This window comes from Pipistrellus kuhlii, unplaced genomic scaffold (assembly GCF_014108245.1).
Source record: "Pipistrellus kuhlii isolate mPipKuh1 unplaced genomic scaffold, mPipKuh1.p scaffold_m20_p_2, whole genome shotgun sequence".
Taxonomy (NCBI): Eukaryota; Metazoa; Chordata; class Mammalia; order Chiroptera; family Vespertilionidae; genus Pipistrellus; species Pipistrellus kuhlii.
Genome location: NW_023425515.1, coordinates 26,668,002 through 26,693,877, shown reverse-complemented (window position 1 = coordinate 26,693,877; position 25,876 = coordinate 26,668,002). Strand labels below are relative to the sequence as shown.

Here is a 25,876-nt window from a genome sequence, read left to right as displayed (position 1 = left end):
CTGTGTACCTCCCGTGCCCCTGTCTTTGTCTACCATCCCCCAAAACATGGCATGGCAGCCCAGCATACCACATCTGCTTTTTACCTGTGCCCGGTGACTGCCACACTCATGCTTTACAATGTGACTGCCTCTGGTTTGTAATGTATGCCCAAGGACATACTCTTATATTATTTCCTGGTGGAACAAAGGTATTTAAAGCCACAGGTCTCTGCAGCAAAGCATGTATCGATTCAATTCTCATCAATAGCCTTGGCTAGATTAGACTTGGACTTTTAGCCCTTCCCCTTCTCCTGTAATGTATAACTAGTGAAAAGCTGGGAAAAAAGACAGAGAAGAGCTGGCCAGCTGTATGTGCCACACTCACCACAGGACCTGGAATTAAGAGGAGGACTCCCAGGCAAATAAAATGACAGATCAGGTAAAGCAGCATTCTGTTCATTTTTGAATCGGCTTTGAAAAAATGAATAGGTCAAGCCGTTCAAGTCAGTGAGCATATGGAGGATTTGGGGGATGTTGGATACTGCTAGCACAGATCAAAGCTACTTCTTTTGGTCAATTGATAGTTCATTTGGCTGCCAGAATCCCAATTTCTTGTTCAGTAATTGGGATTTTAAGGATATTTGCTCTGTGTAACTTGTTCTCAAATGATTCTGCATAACCATACTACTAATGGCATATGCAAGGGAAAAAAAAGGGCAGATTAACCTGAATCTAACTAATAATGAAAATTGGAATGGAATCTTCAGAAATGTCATTGTATAAAAAACAAGAGATAGAAGGATTGTTCTAGATTAAAGAAAACTAGGAACTAACAACCCAATGCAGCAAGAGTTTTTAGATTGTGGAAGGAGAAAGAAAACAGCCCTAAGGGACATTATGGGGGCATGTGGGAAATTTTGAAAATGGGTTGCATATTACATAACATTTGTATATCTGGTATATTCTTGGATATAATGGCATTGTAATTATGCCAGAGAATGTCTTTATTCTTAATGAGTACATGCTGGAGTGTTTAAGAGTGAAGTGACAGAAATACCTTCCAGCTAGTTTGAAATGATTTGGCCACAACAATAACAACAATACACACAAAAACGCACGCACAGTGAGAATTAACCAAATGTGGTGATAACCATTGGCCAACATAGGTGAAGGTTACAGAGTCTTTCAACTTCTCTGTGAATATAATGCCTTTTGCCCTAGCTCAGTGGTCTGCAAACTCATTAGTCAACAGAGCCAAATATCAACAGTACAATGATTGAAATTTCTTTTGAGAGCCAAATTTTTTAAACTTCAACTTCTTCTAACACCACTTCTTCAAAAGACTAGCCCAGGCCATGGTATTTTGTGGAAGAGCCACACTCAAGGGGCCAAAGAGCCGCATGTGGCTCGAGCCACAGTTTGCTGACCACTGCTTTAGCTGGTTTGGCTCAGTAGATAGAGTGTCAGTCTATGGACTGAAGTGTCCCAGGTTCAATTCTGGTCAAGAGCACATGTTCGGGTTGCAGGTTCTATCCCCAGTAGAGAGCGTGCAGGAGGCAGCTGGTCAATTGTTGTTTCTTTTTCTCTCTCCCTCTCCCTTCCTCTCTGAAACTAATAAAATAAATAAGTAAAACAATACCTTTCAAAATAAAAACTTAAAAATAAATTTTAGTCACCCTTACACACAATCATGCAAGTAGGTACATAAATCGGTGCCCCTCTCATATTAGGACCTCTAAATTCTGATCTGGTGTAAGTTATTCTGCTGGGCATTTCTTCATGTTGGAAAGTGACAAAGCTAGATGCTCGGGCTTTGTGGTCAGCTGGGCTTGGGTTTGGGATGTGGTCAAGCTACTTAGCTACTTATCTGCTCTGACGCCAGGGCTGTTATTTACCTGAGCTTGGGTTCTCTATATTGTGATAAAATAAGAACATATTGGGATATAGCATAAGGATATAATATAGGACATTCATGAGTATAGTGGTTTTTTTATGATAAGGGAGTGATTAAGATGACATTAGTGATACTCAGGTGACAAACATTTTAGTATTAATAGTGTATTTATATAATGTATATTTAAAGAATTATTAAGGCATTGGGATTCCCTATTATTGCCTATGATATAGCTAAAGCAGTTAGAACTTTGAAGAAAATATAAAGACAAATATTAAGTAAATAACAGATGGTATGTAGCTTTGGCAAAAATCATGAAGGTGGTGTTCAAATAACTGAAGTTTGGAAGATTCTGTGAAAGGGAAGATAATCCTGGCGCCTAGCAGATGCTCAAGCTTTGTTTATAACTACTATTGAATTCCCATAAGGGAATTTAGTAATTACGTTTTAGTACTTTTCTTGGAACCCAGAAAAAATTAGAATTTATATAAAGCACAATGTTTCAGCTTTGTAAATCCACCCAGACTTGGAAAGAGAAGGGGTGAGCATGAGAGGAAGGATCAGAAGACCTGCACCCTCACTCTGAATGTGCATAGGAATCACTGTGTGACTCAGGATTTGGACTCAGCTTCTCATCTGGAAAATGAAGGGATTATGCATGAAATAATTTTCTTATAAAATGTCTAATAATATAAATAAAAGATACTTTTACTCCTTTTCTCCTATCTCACATTCCCCCTCAAAAGATTATACTTTTATGTTTTTCAAGAACATATTCTATGAATTACATACAACATGCATAAATCAAAAAAATACTCAGATTTAAGCCTTTGAAAAACATTAATGAGAGTACACAACTTCCTTTGTCATTTAACAATGTCAATGCATGACCACATTGTTCATTTTAACTGCTGCATTGCAGCTTATATATATCTGATGTATATATCATGATGCATTTGAAACTATTTGGCTATTTCATATTGAATGACATTAGGCTCTTTCCATAAGTTTTGCTATCGCACATGTACAAAATATCCTTATATATGGCTCTACATGCCTGATAAGGTTTCTCTACGGTGGTTAAATATCTACACTAATAAAAGAGAAAAAATGCTAATTGACCATATCTTCACTACACCCACAGCCAATCAGAGCAAGTATGCAAATTAACTCAATAAAGATACAGTTAATTTGCATATGCGGAGGGAGGAGTGAAGACTGAAGACAGTTAAAAGGAAGAGGGAGGAAAAGTGGAAAGCAAGGTGGCTGCCAGAGGGAAAGTGCCCGCAGCCGCTTGCAGGAATCTTCCTGCAAATGGACTCCTAGTGTAATTATTAGTTGGAAAAGATGAATGCTCTGCCTCTTTCTATGTTTTTGTTTGTTTGTTTGTTTGTTTGTTTGTTTTTGTAGCTACAGGGAGGGGGGGTGAATAACCCATAACTCTAGGTTCAAATAGATGAAAATCCTAAAGTATTACCTGAATATTAGTGTGGATTATGATAGACTGGTTGATACCCCTTGTATATGTTTTGAAGTATTTTTGTACCATAGCAATGTCCAGGAGCTCCCCACCTCTTTGTTATTGCTGTCTGATTTTACTTCTCTCAATAGCATAAATTATTGTTTTAATATTTTTTTTGTAATATATGTTTATTGATTTCAGAGAGAGAAAGGGAGAGGGAGAGAGAGAGGAACATCAATGATGAGAGAGAATCATTGATAGGCTGCCTCTTACACACCCCACAGTGGGGAATCAAGCCTGCAACCCAGACATATGTCCTGACTGGGAATCCAGTTGTGACCTCCTGATTCATAGGTCAATGCTCAACCACTGAGCTGCTCTGGACAGATTTTTGGTTCTTCTCCTGAAAAGGCTATCCTCAACTCTTTTCAACTTCAGCAGTATAAGAGAAACCATGAATGACTCTCACCTTCTGGTATGAATGACCCTGCTGAGAGCACAGAGCTCAGTGTGAGTATCAAGGGACAAGAACCAGCCTGTGGAGCCTGCCAGAAGTCCAAACTGTAGAGTGATAGTAGATGGGTAGCTGACCTTGCCTCATGTTTCCTAGCCCTGTGTCTCATTCCCCACAGATCACCGGGACCTTGGTTTTCACTGTCTTCACTGCCGTGCTGGGTTCCTTCCAGTTTGGATACGACATCGGTGTGATCAATGCCCCTCAAGAGGCAAGTGAAACATTCACAATTCAAATCTCCTTTTGGCAATTTCTGTCAATGATGAAAAGATATCTGTTCCTTATACAGAGAAATGAAGTGTGTCCACGTGGGGAGAACATGAGGTGATCCCAGCCTTCTGTCAGGTATCACGTGTGATTCCAGAGCTCAGAATTGGGCTTTGATACTTCATCACTTGATAACCCTCAGAAAAAAGTAAATAGTGTAGTGATCTTTGACTCTGACATTTGCTGAGCTCACAGAAAACTTTAGTCAGAATACCATGTCCCTTTGGTTATCTTTTTTAAAGCTTGAAAGCTTATTTATTGCAGCATTCATTCAGACCTCTCAGCCACACACAAATGAAAATATCAGGGAATATGAGAGAGCCATAGGATATGTTTCATTCTGTGCACAAACATACTGAGCCCCAACTCACTGTGCATTAGGAACTTTAACATGTTCTCCCCAGTTTCAGCCTCCCAATAGTCTTCTCACACCCATTTCCTGGGCAGATTAAAACCATTCAAAGCACTAACATTAAAAAGACACTAGTCCTTCCCTGTATTCCTATCTCCTGCAGATGCTTCAACATAAAATAATACAAAACATTTAAATAATAGTCAAGAAGTCCAACAACATTTGGATTTTCTCTGTGATGATCATTTAGATGAGTATTTTTTTAAATATTAAACAATTTCTATCATTTTTTTTCATTGATTTTGTGCATCTCTGATATCCAAGGAATGAATAGGAGAGAGATGCCATTTTTCTCAGTTCCCACAGCCTGTAACAAACTGGGAGAGAGGGGGTTCCAGGACTTGATTCCCTATACCCTAGTTCAGACTGTCAGGTCCCTTAGTGTGGAATTGATGTCTTGTATCACCAGTGCCAAGCACAATGATTGGTGTAAAGAGGGTGTTCAATAAAGTGTTTAGTGAAGCGGGGAGAGACAAGGAAAGACAAAGGGAAAGAGAATGGATGCTGCGGGAAAGGCAGGCATACAGTGCAAGTACAAATATTTGTTAGGTGACTTCTACAAATCAATCATATGTCATCTGCTTCTTTTACAACATTGAACTCCAAGAAAAATGTAAGATCCCTGCAGGGTGTGTATGTGTGAAATGTGTGCTGGCCAGTCAGTCCATCATCTAAAATGAGTCGTTCCTTGGACCAAAAGATGTGCTCTGGTTAGGTGCCACGCATCTTCATGAGTCTGGCAGTCCTTGCTGAGGTTGAAAGGTTTCCGTTACAATACTGTGTGGAGTAGGGTGGGGATGAAGGGGGGTGGGCTATCTATTTTCTGAGGGTGATGACATGTGCCAATTTATCAGGTTTTCTGAAATTTGGCTCAATATCACCATAATTGGTAGAGCCTCTTTTCCTGGAAGACTATTTCAAATTCTTTTTTAAACCATCCTTTTCTGTCTTGGAAGGGAAATTAACCTAAGGTTTTCCTCCTTTAATCACAGACCTGAAGCCCAGGATTTCCCACTGGCATCTGGCTTAGTGCCCTCTTTATAGCCACTTTCTTCTGTGTTTAAACACTGTTACATCAGAAGAGTCATTTGGACCCATTTGTTTTTATTAGCAATAGGACATTTGGAATTATTTTAGGGTATTTGTAAATCACACCTTTTATGATTATGAAGAGTATACATGTCCATTGCGGAAAGGATTAGGGGGGAAAATCACCGTAATTATTCTACCACACAGAGCAAACTGCTGAGAACATTTTGGGTATTTCCTTACAGCTGTTTTTCCTTACAGCATGACTTTCTATGAGGCAAATGTCTTGGTCAGACTTCTTGTATAAAGTGTCAGTTTCTTCTCTCAGCTGATTTTGTAACCTCCTAGGACTTTGCCCTTGACTACCAATCTAGGGCTGCTGTGTTCCAGGTCCTTGCAGTTCACTGCTGCTGAATAGTGACCAAAGAGTCATCGGGAGGAAGGGCATAGGAGGAAGATTGCCTGGAAGTATAATTTACTCAATTATATTTTCCTATGGTTATTGCCTCTACTGGGCCACATTATAAAGTATGGCTCAGTGAAATTTAGTTTTGAACATTGTTCATTCTGTCACCCACTGAACTCTGTGGGGTCCTATAGGTCTCAATGCCTTCTCAGGAGCCACTGAGGTTTTCTTAATCTTTGGAATTCATCAGTATACACAACTGTTTTCTTCTCTATGCATTGTCTGCCAGGAAGTTTATTGCTAAATTACAGCTCACGTCTAGCAAGAATATAGCACCGAGTGTTTGAATTTTGTATACTAACTTTATTTTGGGCCTTATCTATCATTCCCATTTTTTCCCTTATATCTGTCTACTTTGGTATTTCCATTAAAATATTTACATAAATCCATTTAAATCCTCTTGTGCAGGGGTAACACTGGTGCAGATTTGTATCTTTTTAGCATGCAGAATATTTTCAATTTGAATAGTAGAATAAAAATATATGGATTGTTTGAAATGGTTTTGTTTTCGCAGATAATAATAACCCATTATAGACATGTTTTGGATGTTCCACTGGCTGACCGAAAGGCTCTCAACAGCAATGTTATCGACAGTACAGAGGAAATGCCCAGAACCCCATCCCCAATAGATTCAACGCCAACCCCTCCACCTGAGGAAGAGTTTGTGGAAGATTCTGGCCTCATCACCATGCTATGGTCCCTGTCTGTGTCCAGCTTTGCAATTGGTGGAATGATTGCATCATTCTTTGGTGGGTGGCTTGGAGACCAGCTTGGAAGGTAGGCAAATTTCATAAGCAAGCAGAAACAGAAACTTTCATATTTTGGGTTTATTGGAATTTGTTTAGAAAGGAATCACCTTCCTTTTTGTGGAATAGTTTTTTATTTTTTATTTTTTACCTCATGACCCTATGCGTTAGATCAGTGTTGAACCAAATAATGGAAAAAACCTGTTGCAGTAACCTGCTTACTTGTGGAGGTATTTTCAGCAAAGTTTGGTGTGTATTTTTAGACAACTGCTTTGATTCTCTGGCTTTCTAAGTTATAAAACATATTAAGAACCCACTGCATAAATGATTAACTCTAGAGCTCAATGGAAGAGCCAAGAGTGGAATTTTTAACCTGGGAGTCTATTGTTCCCTTCACCAAGTTGCTCCATTTCTCAGACATCCAGTATTTCATCTTCAAATTAAAATTTGGCATTTGGTTCAGTCAAGTTCTAAGATCAAGTCAATCTTCCTCTCAATTGCTCAGTATACTTTGCAAGAGATTTATAGCTTTTGCTACTTCTATATCAAAGCCCCAACCAAAGATGAAGCCAGTGTTATCTTTCCATTAGGTGTTCTGCACTGAAAACATCAGTGGAACTCCTTTACACTCACATTTTACTTAGTCATGTGACATGTTAAAGCTCTCTGGGTGCCCCCATCTCCCCAAGAGAAAATAATAATAATAAAATTAGAAAATCGGCTGATTATTTCTTTAAATTTGTTTTCTACTTGGTAAGTCTATATTTTGTTTATTAATTACCCTTTTCTAATGATAAAAATAATTATACAAATATGGAAAACTTAGAAAATTCAAAACCTTTAAAATGTAAATGATATAGGCTAAGATATAACTGTCACATGATTTCACACATCTAGGGGAAATAATGAACAACATAAACTGATGAACAAAAACAGACTCAGAGACAGGGAAGCATTGATCAGACTTTCAAACCTCAGAGGGAAGATAGGGGAGGGTAGGGGAAAGAGGGAGAGATCAACCAAAGGAGTTGTATGCATGCATATAAGCCTATCCAGTAATCAGGGTCAACAGGGAGGTAGAGGCATATGTGGGGAGGGGTTTGGGATGAGATTGGGGGGATGAGAACAATTATGTGATACCATAATCAATAAAGAAATTTTTTTTAAATAAGATTTTTTAAAAAGTATTTCTGAATTATAGTTTAGTTTATAAAATTCCTACTTTAAATTATAATTTTATCTCTGGTTATTAAAATTCTGCTAATTTCTCTTGTTCTGGAGTTTTTATATAATAAGACTCTAAGAAATTTCCTTAAATAATGAGTAGCATGGGAACCCAAGTTTTATTTTTGTCCTTATTTGAAAGAGACTTTCCTCTACAATAAAAAAAAAAAAAAAAAATTGTCAGTTCCTCCCATTTTAATCAACCTACTGGTGTTTAGATTAATTATTTCTTTTTTTTAATATATTTTATTGATTTTGTACAGAGAGGAAGGGAGAGAGATAGAGAGTTAGAAACATCGATGAGAGAGAGTCATCGATCAGCTGCCTCTTGCACACCCCCTACTGGGGATATGCCCGCAACCAAGGTACATGCCCTTGACCAGAATCGAACCCGGGACCCTTCAGTCCCCAAGCCGACGCTCTATCCATTGAGCCAAACCGGTCCCGGCAGATTAATTATTTCTAAAATAAATAAAATTAAGCAAAATTAAGTTAAAATTTAAAATATGGATAAACTAAGTTTTTAGCAGCTACTAATGTTTTATACTTCTTCCCATCCCTGAAGAAAAAAATGTAATTTGTCTCATTTAGAGACAAGATTCTGAGAGGTCCAGTGACTGTGATTGACGGCTGCCAATCAACTGTCTCTATGTCTCTTAGTTTCCCTTCGTCCCATGCCCCAGCCCAGTAAACATGATTCCTGCAAGCATCTCTGCAAGAAAGCCATCTTCACTTTCCAACCCAATGCCAGACAGTTCAGTTTCTCCCCATAGGACTCTGGGTCCCCAAAGTCTCACCGAAAACTGGAGCAGTCAGGAGCTTGTCTATTCCTTCCAATTGAAAAAAAAAACAATGTACCCAGTTGTTAGCCCGATTTGTGCATGCCTCCGTACCTCTGCTTTTCCATGCCTCTGTACTTCCTACCCAGTCTCAATGAGCTCTTTTCTTTCCTTCTAGCTGTAGAACTTCTACTCAGCCAGCTTTCCCGTGGTTCTGGATGATAGTCGTTTTTGTCTTTTAGTTGTAGTTTTGGTGTGATTGTGAGAGGCAGCACATATAGGTGTATACCTTATGCTGCTATCTTGGTTTCTCCTCCAATGCCTTATTTTAAAACATTTAATCAATATCCTAATGATGGAACTATTATAGAATGGATGTCCTCTCAACTCTTCGGATTTAACAGCAGCATCAATCATCCCCAAAACAATGTCAAATCATCATTTATCAAATAACTTATGGTAAAGAAAAGTGAGGTTTCCTCCAGCTCTTGGAGGGGAAAAAAAAAAAAAAGATTCTTCATGAAAAACAGCCATAAAATTAAATTTTTAACCGAAAAATAAGACTAGAGAGTTCAGTCTCTTCCACATAGCTGTTTTTCTGAGGTGACTCATTGGGAAATGGCATGCTTTTCCTTATTGCTAGGGTTATTACTTTACCAGTTAAAAGTAAATTAATAAAAATGTATTTTCCATTACTGCCTTTTTAAAAAGTCTTTCTTTGTCATTGTATAATAGCCAATATATATGTGACCATTATTTTTCAATTTGGATCCTCAAGGTCAATTTCTCCAGAGAGTCTGGGCTTACACTTTAATTACAAGGCTATGGATGGGGGCAACCATGGTCTGTGCAATCCACACCAGTGTGAATCAAAGAAGGCAAACATCTCTGGTCTTGGAATGCTTTCTTTCTTTTGTATGGAAACCTTAACCCCTGGTTTCACCCAGATCATGTCACAGCTCTGTCACTTAATAGTTGTGTGAAAATGTATGTTACCTAAGTTCTCTAAGATGTTTTCTTCCCATCTGCAATGCAGAAAAAAATATATAATAGTACCTACCTCATGGCATTATTGTGCCTATGGCATTATTGTGCCTATGGAGTGAGAAGGAGTATAAAGGGTTTAGCACAATGTCTCTGCAGAGTGAGCAAGCAGTGAATGCAGTCTTCCTTTGTTGGTGAGGACAAGGGTGACAAAGATGAAAATGATGAAGCCTATGCTAACAGAAGTTTTTAAAGGGAGATTTAAAGAAATATACTTAGAAATATATTTCCTTCTCCCTGACTCAACCACTTCAAGTATTTTCAAATTACTTATTCTTGGCTATTTTTCACGTCTGAGCAGATGTTACTTTTTCTTTCTTTCCTTTTTTGCTGTTGACACTATTTCAGATGTCCCAATTTTACCTCCCTTTGTCCCCCTTCACCCAGCCCCACTTCTCCTCCCCTCAGACCATCACCACACCATTGTCTGTGTCAGAAGTTGAAATCTAAGTTATGGCCGAAACCGGTTTGGCTCAGTGGATACAGTGTCGACCTGTGGACTGAAAGGTCCCAGGTTCGATTCTGGTCAAGGGCATGTACATTGGTTGCGGGCACATCCCCAGTAGGGGATGTGCAGGAGGCAGCTGGTGGATGTCTCTCTCTCTCGTCGATGTTTCTAGCTCTCTATCTCTCTCCTTTCCTCTCTGTAAAAGAAAATAAAAAATAAAAATAAATTTTAAAAAAGAAATCTAAGTATGTAATGTGCTCCAGCATCCATTGGTAGTAAAGAAAAAGGACTTTAGAGCAATCTGGCATCAAACATACTTTTCAGGCTATCTCTTTTAAGACTTTCTCTTCCTTCCCCTTGCTTCCCCCCTTCCCACCCAACAGAATATACTATAGCTAGTAACCATTTTTAAAGGTAATTTATTTGGTTCCCCTACCCTCTGTCCTTGTGTAGAGAAAAAGCACTTCACAGAGCAACACCCTGTCTTTTTCTTGATCAGCTCTAAATCACTGTTTCCCTACCGTTAGATACTTAAGAACGTCTAATGAATTGCCACAAACTTAGTGCCTCAAAACTATACCAATTTATTTTCTTGCCGTTTTGGAGGTCAGAAACCCAAATTCAGTTTCACTTGGCTGAAGTCCAGGTGTCAGCAGGGCCGGTTCCTTCTGCAGGTTCCGAGGAAAAGATCCGTTTCCTTGCCCTTTTCCAGCTTTCACGTTCCTTGGCTTGTGGTCATTCCTCCATTTTCAAAGCACATCACTCCAATCTCTACTTTATCATCCCTCACCTACTCTTCTGCCTTCCTGTAATAAGGATACTTGTGACTACATTGCTGAGCCAGGATAACCTCTTCAATTCAAAAGCTTTAATACCTCTGAAAAATCCCTTTTGTCATATAAGGGAGCATATTCCCAGGGTCTGAGGATTAGGATGTAGACTCTTGGGGGTTATTATTCAGCCTATCGCATGGTTGTTGGGCAACCACTGCAGTATGAGATCATATAGTTTTACTTTTTTTAAAAATATATATTTTTTATTGATTTTTTTACAGAGAGAAAGAGAGGGAGATAGAGAGTTAGAAACATCGATGAGAGAGAATCATCGATCAGCTGCCTCTTGCACACCCCCTACTGGGGATGTGCTCGCAACCAAGGTACATGCCCTTGACCCAAATCAAGCCTGGAGCCTTTCAGTCTGCAAGCCGATGCTCTATCCACTGAGCCAAACCTGTTTCGGCTAGTTTTACTCTTTAAAAAAATCTGTTCGGTATTAAAGATACTTGCTTAGAAAAAAGCTCAATTTGAAAGTTTGAAACAATGAAATAGAACAGAATAAAGTGCTTACATTTTTTGTGGCAGAGGCATTTCTGAACCTGTCTACTCAGATAATTTCATTGGCCTTATCATTATCTACTTTGAAGAAGGTTTCTAGTGTACTTCACTTTCCCAGTTAAAAGGAATAAATATCTTACAATGTCAAATTTCATAAAATTCATTTTGAAAATGTTTTGTTGCTATTATCAGCTTTTTTACATATTTTACATATGTTAACATTAATGCATAGATTCTGAAAATGTGCTGACATACAATGTTAAAATAAGAATAATTAGCTGAAACCGGTTTGGCTCCGTGGATAGAGTGTTGGCCTGTGGACTGAAAGGTCCCAGGCTTGATTCTGGTCAAGGGCATGTACCCTGGTTGCGGGCACATCCCCAATAGGGGGTGTGCAAGAGGCAGCTGATCGATGATTCTTTCTCATCGATGTTTCTAACTCTCTATCCCTCTCTCTTCCTCTCTGTAAAAAGTCAATAAAATGTTTTTTTTAAATAATTATAATTATCTATGATAAAGTTCAAAGTAAAAGTATGCTTTAATATATGTCAAAATAATTTTAATAAAGAAAATTTAATTTTTAAAGTTCCTTTCATTATTTACATCAACTAAAAACCTGTACCATTGAAAGAATGGGGCGGGGGTGTAAAGCAAGGTGTCATATATTATAAATTCAGAATTGAGTTTAGCCATCACCCAGCAATTGTGTTTAAAATAATCAACTTGTAGAAAATTTAATTCATTAAGTGTTTGAAGAAGTGTGAATCATCATAAAATTGATTCATCTCCACCAAAATGTGGAGATCATGAATATGAAATCTAGATTCTTTCATTATAAAGATTACTTATTGTTAATGCAGCAGTTTGTAGATAAATCAAAGTATCAATCATGGTTTAAGGTCCCCTCAACTAGTCTTTCCAGCAAAATTAATCTCCTAGGTAAAAATGTCACCATGCTCTGAACACATGTAATTTTATCAAGGTTTGATGCTAAATGTATAATCCCTGCTTTTTAAATTTTCAGAATCAAAGCCATGTTGCTAGCAAACATTCTTTCATTAGCTGGAGCTCTCTTGATGGGATTTTCAAAAATGGGACCATCTCACATTCTTATCATTTCAGGAAGAGCTGTATCAGGACTCTACTGTGGTAAGTCTCTCTCTCTCTCTCTCTTTCTCTCTCTCTCTCTCTCTCTCTCTCTCTCTCTCTCTCTCTCCCTCATCTTTGCAAATGTAGTGTAAAATCTTTAAGAATTTTTAGTTTATTAAGTTATAAATAAAACTGATTAATAAAATAAAATTTGTAAATTAAAATTAAAACTTCAAGAAAAATCTGTTTTAAATTTTCTAATACATTAAAATTAAAGAAAAGTTTAAAAATAAACTACAATAACAAATACAAAATCTTCTTTTGAAAATTGAAAAGAAATTCTATAAATACATTATATTACAAAGCATATCACAAGCAGAGATTCCTTCCACCTCTCTATACCACCCACCACTCTAACAGTGATCTTGGAGCACCTCCACATTGTGGAAACTCAGATAGAGCTTGTAGTTCTTGTACTAACACTCTATTGCCCTGTGATCTTAGGTAAGTCATTTCTCACCTTGATCAAGTAATGATGTTGGCATAGATATGTTCTAATTCCCTTTAATCCCATGAGTCTAGATTAAGAATATTTTTACTTTTTAAGAATATTATCACTTTATTCATTCTCTTTTCTTAAGACACTTAAAGGCATTATAATATAAGATACATACTAACAAATATATATTTTTAAATTGAATAAGACTAAATAATTGCCAAATGTTTGATTAACCATTTCTTTCTATTCTTATATCCAACTACAACTTTATTTGGAAACTATCAACAAATATTCTTTGCATAACCACTGTCTATGTTGAGAACAAGGGTTCTTCCTTTTAACAGACTCAGAAAGAGATTTTTCAACCAGAGTATTGACTATACGTAAGCCAAATTACTGTTATTGAGATAGTCATGGTTTTATTTTAACATTTGTGTTCATGTCTCATGCAGGGCTAATTTCAGGCCTGGTTCCAATGTACATTGGTGAAATTGCTCCAACCACACTCAGGGGTGCTATTGGCGCTCTTCACCAGCTGGCCATTGTCACGGGCATTCTTATTAGTCAGGTAAAAACTCTGATCCCTTACTTCGTCCATCCTCTACTTTACCCAACTTTTCCCTCCATACCGTCTACTCTCACTGTAGACAAACACAGAAAAACAAATAAAACCGTTCCACCAATGGTAGTGTAGGTCATATAGAGGCATAGACATTTCAGCTCCAAGCTGAATTATTACTACTCCAGTCCTTACTTTTCATCTTGGAGTTGTAGTTGGGATGACTCTGGAGGTGACCTGGAAGACAGATCTTGACTTTCTGGAGCTATTCTAGAATTAAATTATTCCATTTATATTTAAAGGAATAGGAAACTTCAAATTTCTGGCTTTCTGGGCTTCCTTTGAGCGCCTTACTTGGAAACTTAGTATGTAAATGATGACCAGTTCTGGTCAAGCTGGCTCTATCTTTATCTTCTACCCTGTGGTCTCAGAAGGAACCCTTGGAACCCCAAAACCTATGACTATTCAGAGGGTAAACTACTGCAATAGGAATCACAAAGCTGTTCTCATTAGAATCATTGCTCTATCTGTATAACCCCATTCTACTTAAATTCTGGGAAATTTATGAATAAATTTTTAACAAAGGTCTGAAATCATACACAATTTTTTATGTTGTTTTGGATATCAAATATGTTGTTAAAAGTCTGGTTGATTCCCATCCCAAAAGTCCCATAGGAGTTCATGAAGAAAAAAAAATCCTAAGTGAATTCTTTGTAAAATAATAGTCCTTAATTTAGATAAGGTGAGATACACTAGTAATAATTTTCATTTTGATGCATACTTGAATCAAAATTGTCAGGGATTACTATTAAGTAGTCAACATGGTTATTCAGCAGATCATTGCAGAAGACAGGTCCAAAGTGTTCTGTGGTGATACACTTCTCCTATCTTTTCAGATTGTTGGCCTTAACTTCATCCTGGGCAATCGTGAGCTGTGGCACATCCTCCTTGGTCTGTCTGCTGTGCCAGCTATCCTACAGTCTCTGCTGCTCTTCTTCTGTCCAGAAAGTCCCAGATACCTTTATATCAAGTTAGATGAGGAAAACAAAGCAAAGAAAAGTAAGTCTATGGGTGGTTTACCTTCTACCCATTGTTTTGGACTATCAGCTAATGAGAAATAGTGGGCATGAATGGTTACTCATGAAATCGGTCCTAATGCTTTCCAAATGAAGTCAGTGGTTACATGGAAGAAGAGCGTGCAAGATTGCTTTAATATGACTGATACATGCCATTTTTCACCCAAAGACTTTCACCCAAACCCAAATCAGAAGCCTACCTGCAGTGTACTAGACTCAGCCATAGGCTTCTAAAGGACCTTTCCAGCATTATGCTTCAGGGATAATGAGGACCATAGTTCTCTTTGTCATAAGATGAAGCCAAATGTTCTGCTTTTTTAAAATAAAAAAGTAGGATTTAATTTAACAAAAAAGAATTCCCAAAGAGCATGTTATTAATACAGAGGCTATGCAGAACATTAGCTCTTTCATTTACATACTAAGTATATATTTTTTATCTGAGTTGTATAAATGTAATGATTTTGGGGGACAGGTTTGAGAAGACTCAGAGGAGGTGTTGATGTCACCAAAGACATCGCTGAGATGAGAAAAGAACGGGAAGAAGCATCAAGTGAACAGAAAGTCTCCATAATTCAGCTCTTCACCAATTCCAGCTACCGGCAGCCTATTTTTGTGTCATTGATGCTGCACATGGCTCAGCAGTTTTCTGGAATCAATGGGGTAAGTTTAAGATGACCCTCCAACTGTTAACAGCAAAGTGAATTAAGATAGAGCAGGAAAGGGGTATAAGTTTAAATAGCTAAAAGACATTTTAAAATGTTAACAGCACACCTTACTATAAGAAAATATTGAGTGAGCGATAATTTTCTGTTTTGCCTCATCTGCTTTCTAAAATTAGCTTATAATTATTAAAAATGTCAACAACCAATATGGTATGGTATGTCTATTAAAATGAAGGTAAAAAAGCAAAAATCATGATAAATACAAAAGAGAGGGAAAGAGAATAATTATACCAAAGAAAACTAAATTACAAAAGGCTTCTAGAGTTGAGTATCAAATTTGGAACTTATAATAGCCTAGGCCACAAGAGTCCATGGTCCCTCTATTGAGATAAAGTATACCAGATATCCAGGTGCCAAAAAGTTTCCTGCCATCCAAGAAACTTTTACTCTATTTGGGGAGAGAGCACATGCACACAAAATAAACAACAAAATGAAGTGATATGATATGATGAGTGAGGGTGGTAGAAAAGACATGATTGAAAAACATGCTGAGTATTACACTCGCTGGCTTTGGGGTTTTGAGTTGAAATCCTTGCATTATGCGGACTAAAATTGTTTTTACCAGCAATTAGTTACTGGAAGAAAATAATTAAGCATTTGTGAAGAAACTAAACAAAGGAAATAACAAAGCTGATTCCGTTGCTGTTAAAAATGTGCTTTGGGCTTCCTCTATAGTGAGCCAATCTCAGATCCACTAAGGACACTGTGGGAGTGACTAAATGATGGGCAGAGACTTGGAGGAGGCAAAGAAAGTAATGCCTGCTCTGCTGTGGTCTTCATCCTCCTTTACGGCTCCTTGATGTTTCTTTTTATCAAATACTCTTTATAACTTTGGGGTTCAGAGACCAAATTACTATTCCCTATCTCAGCTCTGCCTGTACATTCAATGGCACCATACTTAATCTCTCTGAACCTCTCTGTGTTAGCTTCCATCTCAGTGCCTGACTTAGAAGCATCCAGGAAACACTGGACTTGAGGCTGTTGGGCCTAAAAATAGTGGGCCAGTGTGCAGTGAGCTGTAAGCCACTCCTCGCTGAGCCCAGCCTGCACAGGCCTCCTGAGCAGCCTTGTCTGCAGAAAGAGGGCGTGTTATGTGGGAAAAGTATGACAGGGGATAGTAGGACATCAAAACTGAACTAAAAGACTATTATAAAAGTAAAAATGTAACAAAATAATAATAGCTGTTAGAGAGGTTGTGAACGAGATTTCTTTTTATTTTCCACTATACGTTTTATTTCTTTTTTTATTATTAAATTATTATCTGTGTACATATTTTAACATTGCCCCCCCCCATACATTCCCTCCCTCCCCAGAGTTTTGTGTCCATTGGTTGTACTTATATGCATGTATACAAGTCCTTCGGTTGATCTCTTATCTCCCCCAGATCTCCCTACCCTCCCTGCTGTAATTTGACAGTCTGCTTGTTGCTTTAGATTTCTTCATCTCCACTGAAATTAATAAGAAAATTTTGGATTAAATGCAATGCAACCAGAATACTCATACTCACTGGTAAAAGTGTGAACTGACACAACTTCCTTGGAAAACTGTTTGGCAGTATCCATCAGAGCTAAGCGTATGCATACTCTAGTGTCCAGCAAGCCTATTCCTAAGTATAAATGTACGCATACTATTTCACTGAAAGGATTGACCTAAAATGTTCATAGCAGCATTATTCATAATCACCCTAAATGGCAACTACCTGAATACCCATCAGTAGTAGAATAAGTAACTAAATTCTGGTATATTAATACAAAAAAAATACTATATAAAAAAGATAATGAATAGTCTACAAATACAGCTATAGATTATCCTCACAAAGGTAATGTTGCAGCCAGATACTAAATAATACACACTATGTGGTTTCACTGATACCAGTATAAGACTAAGCAAAATGTATTTGTGATGGTAGAAGTTTGAAGAGTTTCCTTGAGAAAATAAGGTGATAATTTAGGAAAGCAAGGAAGAATTTATTTCCTAATCTGGGTATTGGTTATACAGGTGTGTTCAACTTTGTGAAAACTATTTGAGCTATAACTTATGACATGTGCACTTTTATGTATGTATTTTATACTTTAACAAAAGGGTTAAAATTTTTTAAAAAGAAGGAAATGCATATGCAGAGTTTTCAGCTAAATATAAAAGGACTTTTAAGCAATCAGAAGTTTTAAACACTGAAGGATAATTATGGTTGCTCCTTCTTTAGAAGGAGAGGGCAGATAAACTCTTTAGGAAGATCTTCTAGGGACCATGGTTACATAGAAGCACCTAAAGACAAACAACTTACGATATTTCTTGCTTTAAAGCCATCAGTGCTAGGCTTCTTGATTAAGGTTAAACTGTTATCACTCTGCAGATATTTTACTACTCAACCAGCATTTTTCAGACGGCTGGACTCAGCCAACCTGTTTATGCAACCATTGGAGTTGGTGCCATCAACACAGTTTTTACTGCTCTTTCTGTAAGTAAAATATCCTACACTATTCCGCTTATTTCTCAGTCTAGAAATGATCTAAAAGTGGTCAGTGACACTGTCCTCATGTTCTGGGTATGTAAAACTAAGAAGATCGTGGGAAGAGTCCTATATGTGAATAACCAGCCACTGTATTGAGATGAGGCATCACTGAGCAGATTATCTGGTTCTCTCTAGTTGGAACTGGTTCTCTTTATTGGCAGGGATGCCATTAGTCACTCATTCATGAATTAATAACTCACTTGGGGACACAGGACTTACTCCTTGGGTTCATTTTCCTTTGCTCTATACTTAAGCCCCTTAGGTTTAGCCAACAACTGGTTATTCCCCTCAATACTGGGTCTTGTACCTAGATTCCTCTCCTTTCGTGAAATTCTTTTTTAAAAAACAATAAATGTGGTCCTCTCAATTAAAGAGCAAGCCTCTAGTAAAATTAAACAAAGTCTTATAATAAGCCATTGGATAGGGCTTCCAAGTAGCTTACAAGGCCAAAGCTTGTGATGATGCACCTGTTGTGTGGTATTATGAGAGGATGGAATAGGAGAGGTGTATAAGTTGAAATGTTATTGTTATTTCTGAAACTTTATTTTTTAGAAATGTCGAATGTTTTTTTGGTTTTTTTTGGGGGGGGTGGGGATTCCAAGAAGGGGAAGAGATTGTGTACTCTTCATAAGACCAAATACCTTATATAAGGAATGATTTAGTATCTTGATAATAATAATACTTAATATAGAAACCTAAGAATTAAAGCACACAGGTAACAACAAAACTTCCCTGCTAATGTAACTCACTCTAACATGAGGGTAATTGGGCTTATTTTTATCTTGGAATGCAGGATGTTCAAAAAGCTTCTGCTTTTCACAATACTATACCCAATATACTTTAGCCTCTTGTTTTTCATTCTCTGCACAGGGACTTTTAACTATTAACTTAGGGTGCTCAATAAATTATAGTCTGACCACTTAGATCAAAAGGCAGCTTTGTCGAAACCTTGGAAAAGCGGGGGAAGAGCAAATAACATGAGAACGTCAGTGGGAATGGCGACTTGCCTTTAGAGATAATGCCTTTTCAAGCCAAAGGGCTACTCTGAACCAATGAAGGCCTGGTACTGGGATGCCATCCAAGGGACAATTTGCATTCTTTTGTCTCCTGGGATAATATTTTTTTACAAACCCACCTCAACATATTTTTTAATATAGGGATTATGATTAAAACATTTTATGTGTAACAGGATTTACTATGTAAAGCATCAAGTTGTCAAGACTAGGTAACCCAAACTCTAAGAGTGTCTAAAAGGAAACTACTGCAGAATTTAATTTTTTGTCTCCTACCCTGCCAACTCCTTTGGAGTGGGAACAATGTCTTGATTATTTTGAATATGTATATCTCTATAAACTTTATCCATTTATTCTGTGAAAGTTTTTGAGCAAGTGACAAATTTTTAAAAAATCATCTCTAATCAGAAATCTAATTACAAATCACCCTCCAATACTACAAATAACATTTAAAATTTTTAATTTAAATATCTTTGAAATTTTGTTTTAAAGTACAAAGCGATAGCCCCTCAATCACCCAGTTGCTCTCCCCAAATTAACCAATGTTAACAAATCCATGTATCAAAATAAAGATATGCAAATAGGAATATCCTATATAATAAAATCCTAATATGCAAATCGACTGAATAGCAGAATGACTGGTCACTATGACACACACTGACCACCAGTGGGTAGACACTTAATGAAGAAGTTGCCCCCTAGTGGTCAATGCACTCCCACAGAGGGAGCACTGCTCAGCCAGAAGCTGGGCTCACCACTGGTGAGTGCAACGGCAGTGTTGAGAGCCTCTTCTGCCTCCATAGCAGCTTTAGGGATCCCTCAGAGTCCCAGACTGCACAAGGGCACAAATGTCATGCATCAGGCCTCTAGTGTATTATAATATTTGTGCACTAGAGGCCTGGTGCACAAAATTCGTGCAGGAGGGGGGCGGTCTTCTCAACATGGCCTGCAACCTCTCCAATCCAGGGGGGTTGGACATCCTCTCACAATCTGGACTGGTGTCTCCTAATTGCTCAACTGCCTGCCTACCTGGTCATCCCTAACTACTCTCCCCCCCCACCCCCTTGCTGGCCTAATCACTCCTCACTGCCTCAGCATGCTGGTCTGATCATCCCTAACTGCCCCACCTGCTGGTCTGGTCACCCCCAACTGCCCCTCCTCTCCCCTGCCGCTGACTTGGTCACTAATTGCACCCCTCTCACAAGCCTGGTCGCCCCTAACTGCTCCCCCACCAGCCTGGTTGCCTCTTACTGCTGCCCCTGCCAGCCTGGTTGCCCACAACTACCCCCCTCTGCTTACTTCATCGCCCCTAACTGTCCCCACTTGACTCCTGGTCACCCTCAACTGCCCCCCCTGCCGACCTGGTCACCTCATGCAGCCTGCTTGTTCAGTGGTAGGCTTCCAGGATCTGAGTGACACACACTGTCTGGGACAAAGGGGAGAGGTAAGGTCATCCCTCACTAACCTGCCTGCCAGCCTGGTCATAGGCATCCATCTTGTGAGGGCGTGAGGGTCAATTCACATATTCTTTATTATATAGGATTAATGTTTCAACAACTTGTAAGGAACATAATCAGTCTTTTTTTTTTTTTTTTTTTTTTTTTCCGGAATGAGTATTTTGGAAAAGAAACTTTCCTGACTCCATTTTGAATAATGTCCCATATTCCATGTTTCCTTCCACACTAATGGGCTGGGAGATGAGAGCCTGTAATCTTGAGAAAGAAAAACAAAACAGGAAGAAATATGGAAGGAACAGGAAGGCATGCTGGGTCTGGGGGAGAAGCAGTGGTAGGCTTCCAGGATCTGAGTGACACACACTGTCTGGGACAAAGGGGAGAGGTAAGGTCAGCATACATCTCCAGCCGCTGACCAAGTCTCACCCTGTGTCACAGTCCTCCCTACATGCTCACTTGACCTCAAAAAGGGCGTCTGACTCGATTTTCAAGAGAGTTTATTATGCTGTTGGTAATAATTGTTCAAAATCAGGGGAACAAAAGACAGAATAAAAGCCCTTGTTCCTAAATAAATCCTTCTGTTTTCTTGATAGTCTGACATGGTGTCATCAAGTCAGCTTTGAAAGTCATGATGAAAGAGTCAAATAAAGAGAGAGAAATTTTATGAACCTGTATTTTTTTTCTTCCTCACCTCCTTCTCAACAACTAAATGTGGGCTCTGTGCTTATCATCCTAAAATGATTTGAAACTCTGATTACAAAATGCCTCCGATGAAAGGGCCTTTCTCTGTAGGTGAAATGAAATGTCTCTCAGATATTTTCAGAGCCAGAGCTCTTTGTGCTAAGGGTATTTGATTGTTATGGATATACGTGATGGATTTATGGACCTAGCCAATTTACTCACCGAAGTGAGAAAATATGACAGGTAGTTTTGTGTGTCTATGACTTACCAACCTTGCCAGTCTTCTAAATATTAAGCAAGACTATCCAACAAACTCCTGTCTAGGCTAATTATAAATCTTAACCATTAATGCAAAGGTCCCCAAACCCAAAGGAATCAATGACATATCTCCAGACTTAGAATAAGAAAGCACTTTTACCTTTTGCTTTAAAGTCTTACCTTTTTCCAATGAATAGTTCATTCCCAGCACCAGATACATTTGGGCACACCAGAAAAATTAAGACCTGGCTATTTTGATAAAGTTATCAAATTCCATATGTTGCCAGGCGTGTGGTCATAATTTGATTTCATTCGCAGTGAGAAAGTTGGATGAGAATAGTTGACACCTCAACCATTGTTAGCAGTGCACAAACCCTCAGGAGAGAAACTAATGTCATTTTAAACATATAGGAAAAACATTGGAAGATATCTAAGATATATGACCTCTTAATAGTGTACCCAAAGTGAGGATCATAGAGCGGTGGTAACACTGGTTCTTTCTCTAGAACACCATGTTCAAATCACTGTCACTCAATGAAGCAATATTTGTTAATAACCTCTGCTCACTGAGACCAGCTCTGATACCTCAGGCAAGAGTCACTCCCTTTCTCAGTTCCACATCTGTAAAATGGGTTAATAAAACTGCCACTTTCCAGCTTTATGAGTTAAAATGACCTCTTTGGCCCTAGCCGGTTTGGCATCGGCCTGCGAACTGGAAGACCCCGGGTTCGATTCTGGTCCAGGGTACATGCCGGGTTGCAGTCTCGGGGCATGCAAAAGGCAGCCGATCCATGATTCTCTCTCATCATTGATGTTTCTATCTCTCTCTCCCTCTTCCTTCTTCTCTGAAATCAATAAAAATATATTTTAAAAAATGGATGATTTTTTTTTTAAATGACCTATTTGTCAGTAAAAACTCTTTAAGCATTAAGCCTACAATTTTTAAAACTTTCCCAGGTGTTCCTCGTGGAGAAAGCAGGTCGACGCTCTCTGTTTCTGATTGGAATGAGCGGGATGTTTGTCTGTGCAGTCTTCATGTCTGTGGGACTTGTGCTACTGGTGAGTTTGATGCCACTGACATTTTTGGTTACCATATGATGACAACTCTGTGCTCCATGTTAAAGTGCTTTGGATGTAAAAAACAAAACAAAAACAAAAAAAAAAACCACCTTGAGAATGATTTATGAATTTAAAAAAAAAATCATATACTACAAAGGAGGAAGGGAGCGGAGGGGTTAAAGACTGAACATCAGCAAAGAAGTTGCCCCCATTACCCAGGGAAGCAGTGTAGCAAATGGGTCAGCCCCAAACTGGCTCCAATGCTGTCTCTGTTATGCAGCGGCCTGGGCGACCTTGGGCAAGGATCTGGCTCCCTCCAGCCCAGCACCCTCAAGTACTACGTCACATCCACCCTACTAGCACTCTAGGTACTAGTAGGAGCAAAGGTCACTGGATCCTGAATCCTTACTCTGCCCCTTTCACAGGAAAAAGGTGACTAAGAATCATATAAAATCCTAATCAGAATTCCCTGGAAGGGAGGGAGCTCAAAAGATTTAAGAATGACTCAGACTAGAACAAACCTGTCTCCAACTAGAATAACTTGCACTTACTTGCACATAATCACCAGGAAGAGAGAGCCATGGTACCATCAGACTAAAGGGAGGGTCTGCTTAGCTAAAAGAAGAAGCAGCCAACGATCCCAGTGCTACCTCTTGTCTTGTTTTTCTCAGAATAAATTCGATTGGATGAGTTACGTGAGCATGGTGGCCATCTTCCTCTTTGTCAGCTTCTTTGAAATCGGGCCGGGCCCCATCCCCTGGTTCATGGTGGCTGAGTTTTTCAGTCAAGGCCCGCGCCCCGCGGCTTTGGCCATAGCGGCCTTCAGCAACTGGACCTGCAATTTCATCGTGGCCCTGTGCTTCCCCTACATCGCGGTAAGCAGCCCACGGTCCTGCAGACTTTCTTTGCAGAAAGAAAAGCTGCTAACTGGGTCCAAAGACTGCTAACTGGTGAACAGCATAGACCACATGTGTCAAACACAAGGCCCGCGGGCCAAATCCGTCCCACCAGGCCTTGCAATGTGGCCCGCACCGCACTGTCATCACTGCACTCCGCTGCGTTTCCATCACAATGACAGTTTATGACTGTTCAGTAAACCATTCGGCCCGCGATTTAGGCTGGATTTTAGATTTTGGCCCCTTCTCTGATTGAGTTCGACACCCCTAGCATAGACTGATGAACAAGAACAGATCCAAAGATAAGGAGCCATGGGTCAAACTGTTGGACCTCAAAGGGAGGGTGGGGATAAAAGGCAGAGATCGACCAAAAGACTTATGTGCACACATATGAGCCTAACCAGTGGACAAGGACAATAGGGAGGGTGGAGGCATGAGTGGGGGGTGAGGGATTGGAATGGAGGGTTGAGGACAAATATGTGATACCTTAATCAATAAAGAAATTAAAAAAAAAAAAAAAAGACTGCTAACTGGGGCTCTGTTTCTTCTCCATGCAGGACTTCTGCGGACCTTACGTGTTCTTCCTCTTCGCGGGAGTGGTCTTGGCCTTCACTCTGTTTACCTATTTCAAGGTTCCAGAAACCAAAGGGAAGTCCTTCGAGGAAATCGCGGCAGAATTCCGAAAGAGGGGTGGTGGTGCAGCCCGCCCATCCAAGGCTGCCACCGAAATGAAGTTCCTTGGAGCCTCCGAGAGGGCGTAGAGATAACCCTGCTTTTGTATGAACAGAAGCAGGAAGGAGGAGGCTGTGTGTTTTTACATGACAATTCTTTGAGACTTTTATATCTCTATCTTGAAGTATTGTTTTATTTTTTTAAAGAGCTTTTATGGGCGCTGAGCAGAAAGCTCATCTGATATTACCAAAGAAAGTATTTTTTTTTAAGTTACAGAACTATTTTTTATAGTAAGACTCTGTAATTTAAGTAAACCTAAAAGTCTAGCTCATTTCCCTACACTGGAGGACAAGGACCTTCAAATATTGCTAGTTCTATTCTTTAAAAGGAGGGTCTCCTGAAATGGGAAGCCATTCCAATATATCATATTATTGCTTCCTTAAGCACGTGACTCGAAACCTGAAGATGCCTGGTACAACTGATATTTGCATATTTGAACCTGATTAAGGTGGAATTTTCTCATCCAAAGACCTCCTACTAAAGGAGATATGGCAAGTGGCAGTAAAGTCCGTTGTAAAATTGATAACTTTTCCATTTCTCTCAGTTTTCTTCCTGTGCATTGGAATTTACATTCCGTTTAAAATTTATATTTTTTTCTATCTATTCATGTGGGATGACATATTATATTTGTAAAGAAAAACTTTTATTTTTAGTAAGCTTACCAAACTCTTTCAGTACTTGGAAAAACAAGCAACATTTTAGTTTGTTTGGTGACCAAATTGTTTTTTGGTTTTTTTTTAAGATTAAACAGTAAAAAAAGTTTTACCTGGTAATGTAGCATGGGTTATCAGTTAATATTAACACCTATTATAAACCCGTGTTAAATCACTTCCTTGTTGGTCTGCCCTTTTGGTTATGTTTTGTTTTTCATTTTAATTGAGCACAGCCTGGTTTTCAGAGCTTGTGTTATAACATACACTCAGTGAGAAATCAGGCATTTTGTGAATCTCCTCAAACGCCAATAAACAAAAGCAGGCTAACTTGGGGAATTTGAAGTAAATGATTGCTGTTTGTCCAAAGAAAATATTTTCTGAATCAATATGTTGCTAAACAGGTTGAAAAGGTGGGGTTGGAGAATTCATGAAACTTCATGACCGTCAATTTCAGACTCGGTCAAAATCCCTTTTTAATTTTCCTGGAAGACTTAATTCGCTAACACAAAACCATCCCCTCGTTTCCCTCTTTGTCTCAGAGTATGAGGATGCTATCTAAGCCGTTCCGTGGCAATTGCCAGCCTTTATTGTGCACTGCCTATGTGGCAGGCACTGTTCTAAGTGCTTTCACTTATGTAGGCAAATTGAAAATACACTGATGATGAAAGAGACTTTCTCTTTGCCACTATGGAAATACAGTCCGGATGGATACCGAAGGCTTACGGAACTGTTTTCCTCACAAAGTGGAGCACCGAATCCATCCTTATTACGTTTGCTTTAATGTGCATAACATCACTCAATACTTGCTTTTTTATTGTTGCTTACCTTTAAGTAATTAGGCAGTCCAAATAATGAAATGATTTCTTTTCACTTTAACTGATTTTTATTTCCTTTGTGCCAACTTGGGTTAAACTATTTTCACTTAGGACTTTAAGAGTGTTCAAGTTTTCATACTCCAATGTCTTACAAATGTGATTTTTCTCTTGGCTTGTTGGAAGCATGATGACAATGCTTGGTCTGGTCACTCATCTACCCAATCGAGCTGGTACCCACTGTCATGACATTAATGCCCAGG

The 25,876-nt window shown here is 38.8% G+C and overlaps 1 protein-coding gene across 2 annotated transcripts; it reads left to right on the top strand.

Moving 5' to 3' along the window:
• Nucleotides 1-272: 272 nt before the first annotated feature.
• On the top strand, nt 273-25,671 carry SLC2A2 (solute carrier family 2 member 2). 2 transcript variants are annotated; one of them, XM_036446106.2, is made up of 11 exons: nt 273-418; nt 3,968-4,060; nt 6,538-6,800; nt 12,623-12,747; nt 13,639-13,754; nt 14,642-14,804; nt 15,294-15,481; nt 17,897-18,001; nt 22,419-22,520; nt 23,192-23,395; nt 23,974-25,671. In XM_036446106.2, exons 1-11 carry the CDS (start codon nt 407-409, stop codon nt 24,175-24,177), a joined length of 1,575 nt encoding a protein of 524 aa, XP_036301999.1. In that variant the 5' UTR covers nt 273-406; the 3' UTR covers nt 24,178-25,671. The 2 variants fall into 2 exon arrangements, with proteins under 2 accessions (XP_036301999.1, XP_036302000.1); XM_036446107.2 differs by having other exon boundaries at nt 304-418; nt 3,946-4,060.
• The last annotated feature ends 205 nt before the right edge of the window (nt 25,672-25,876 follow it).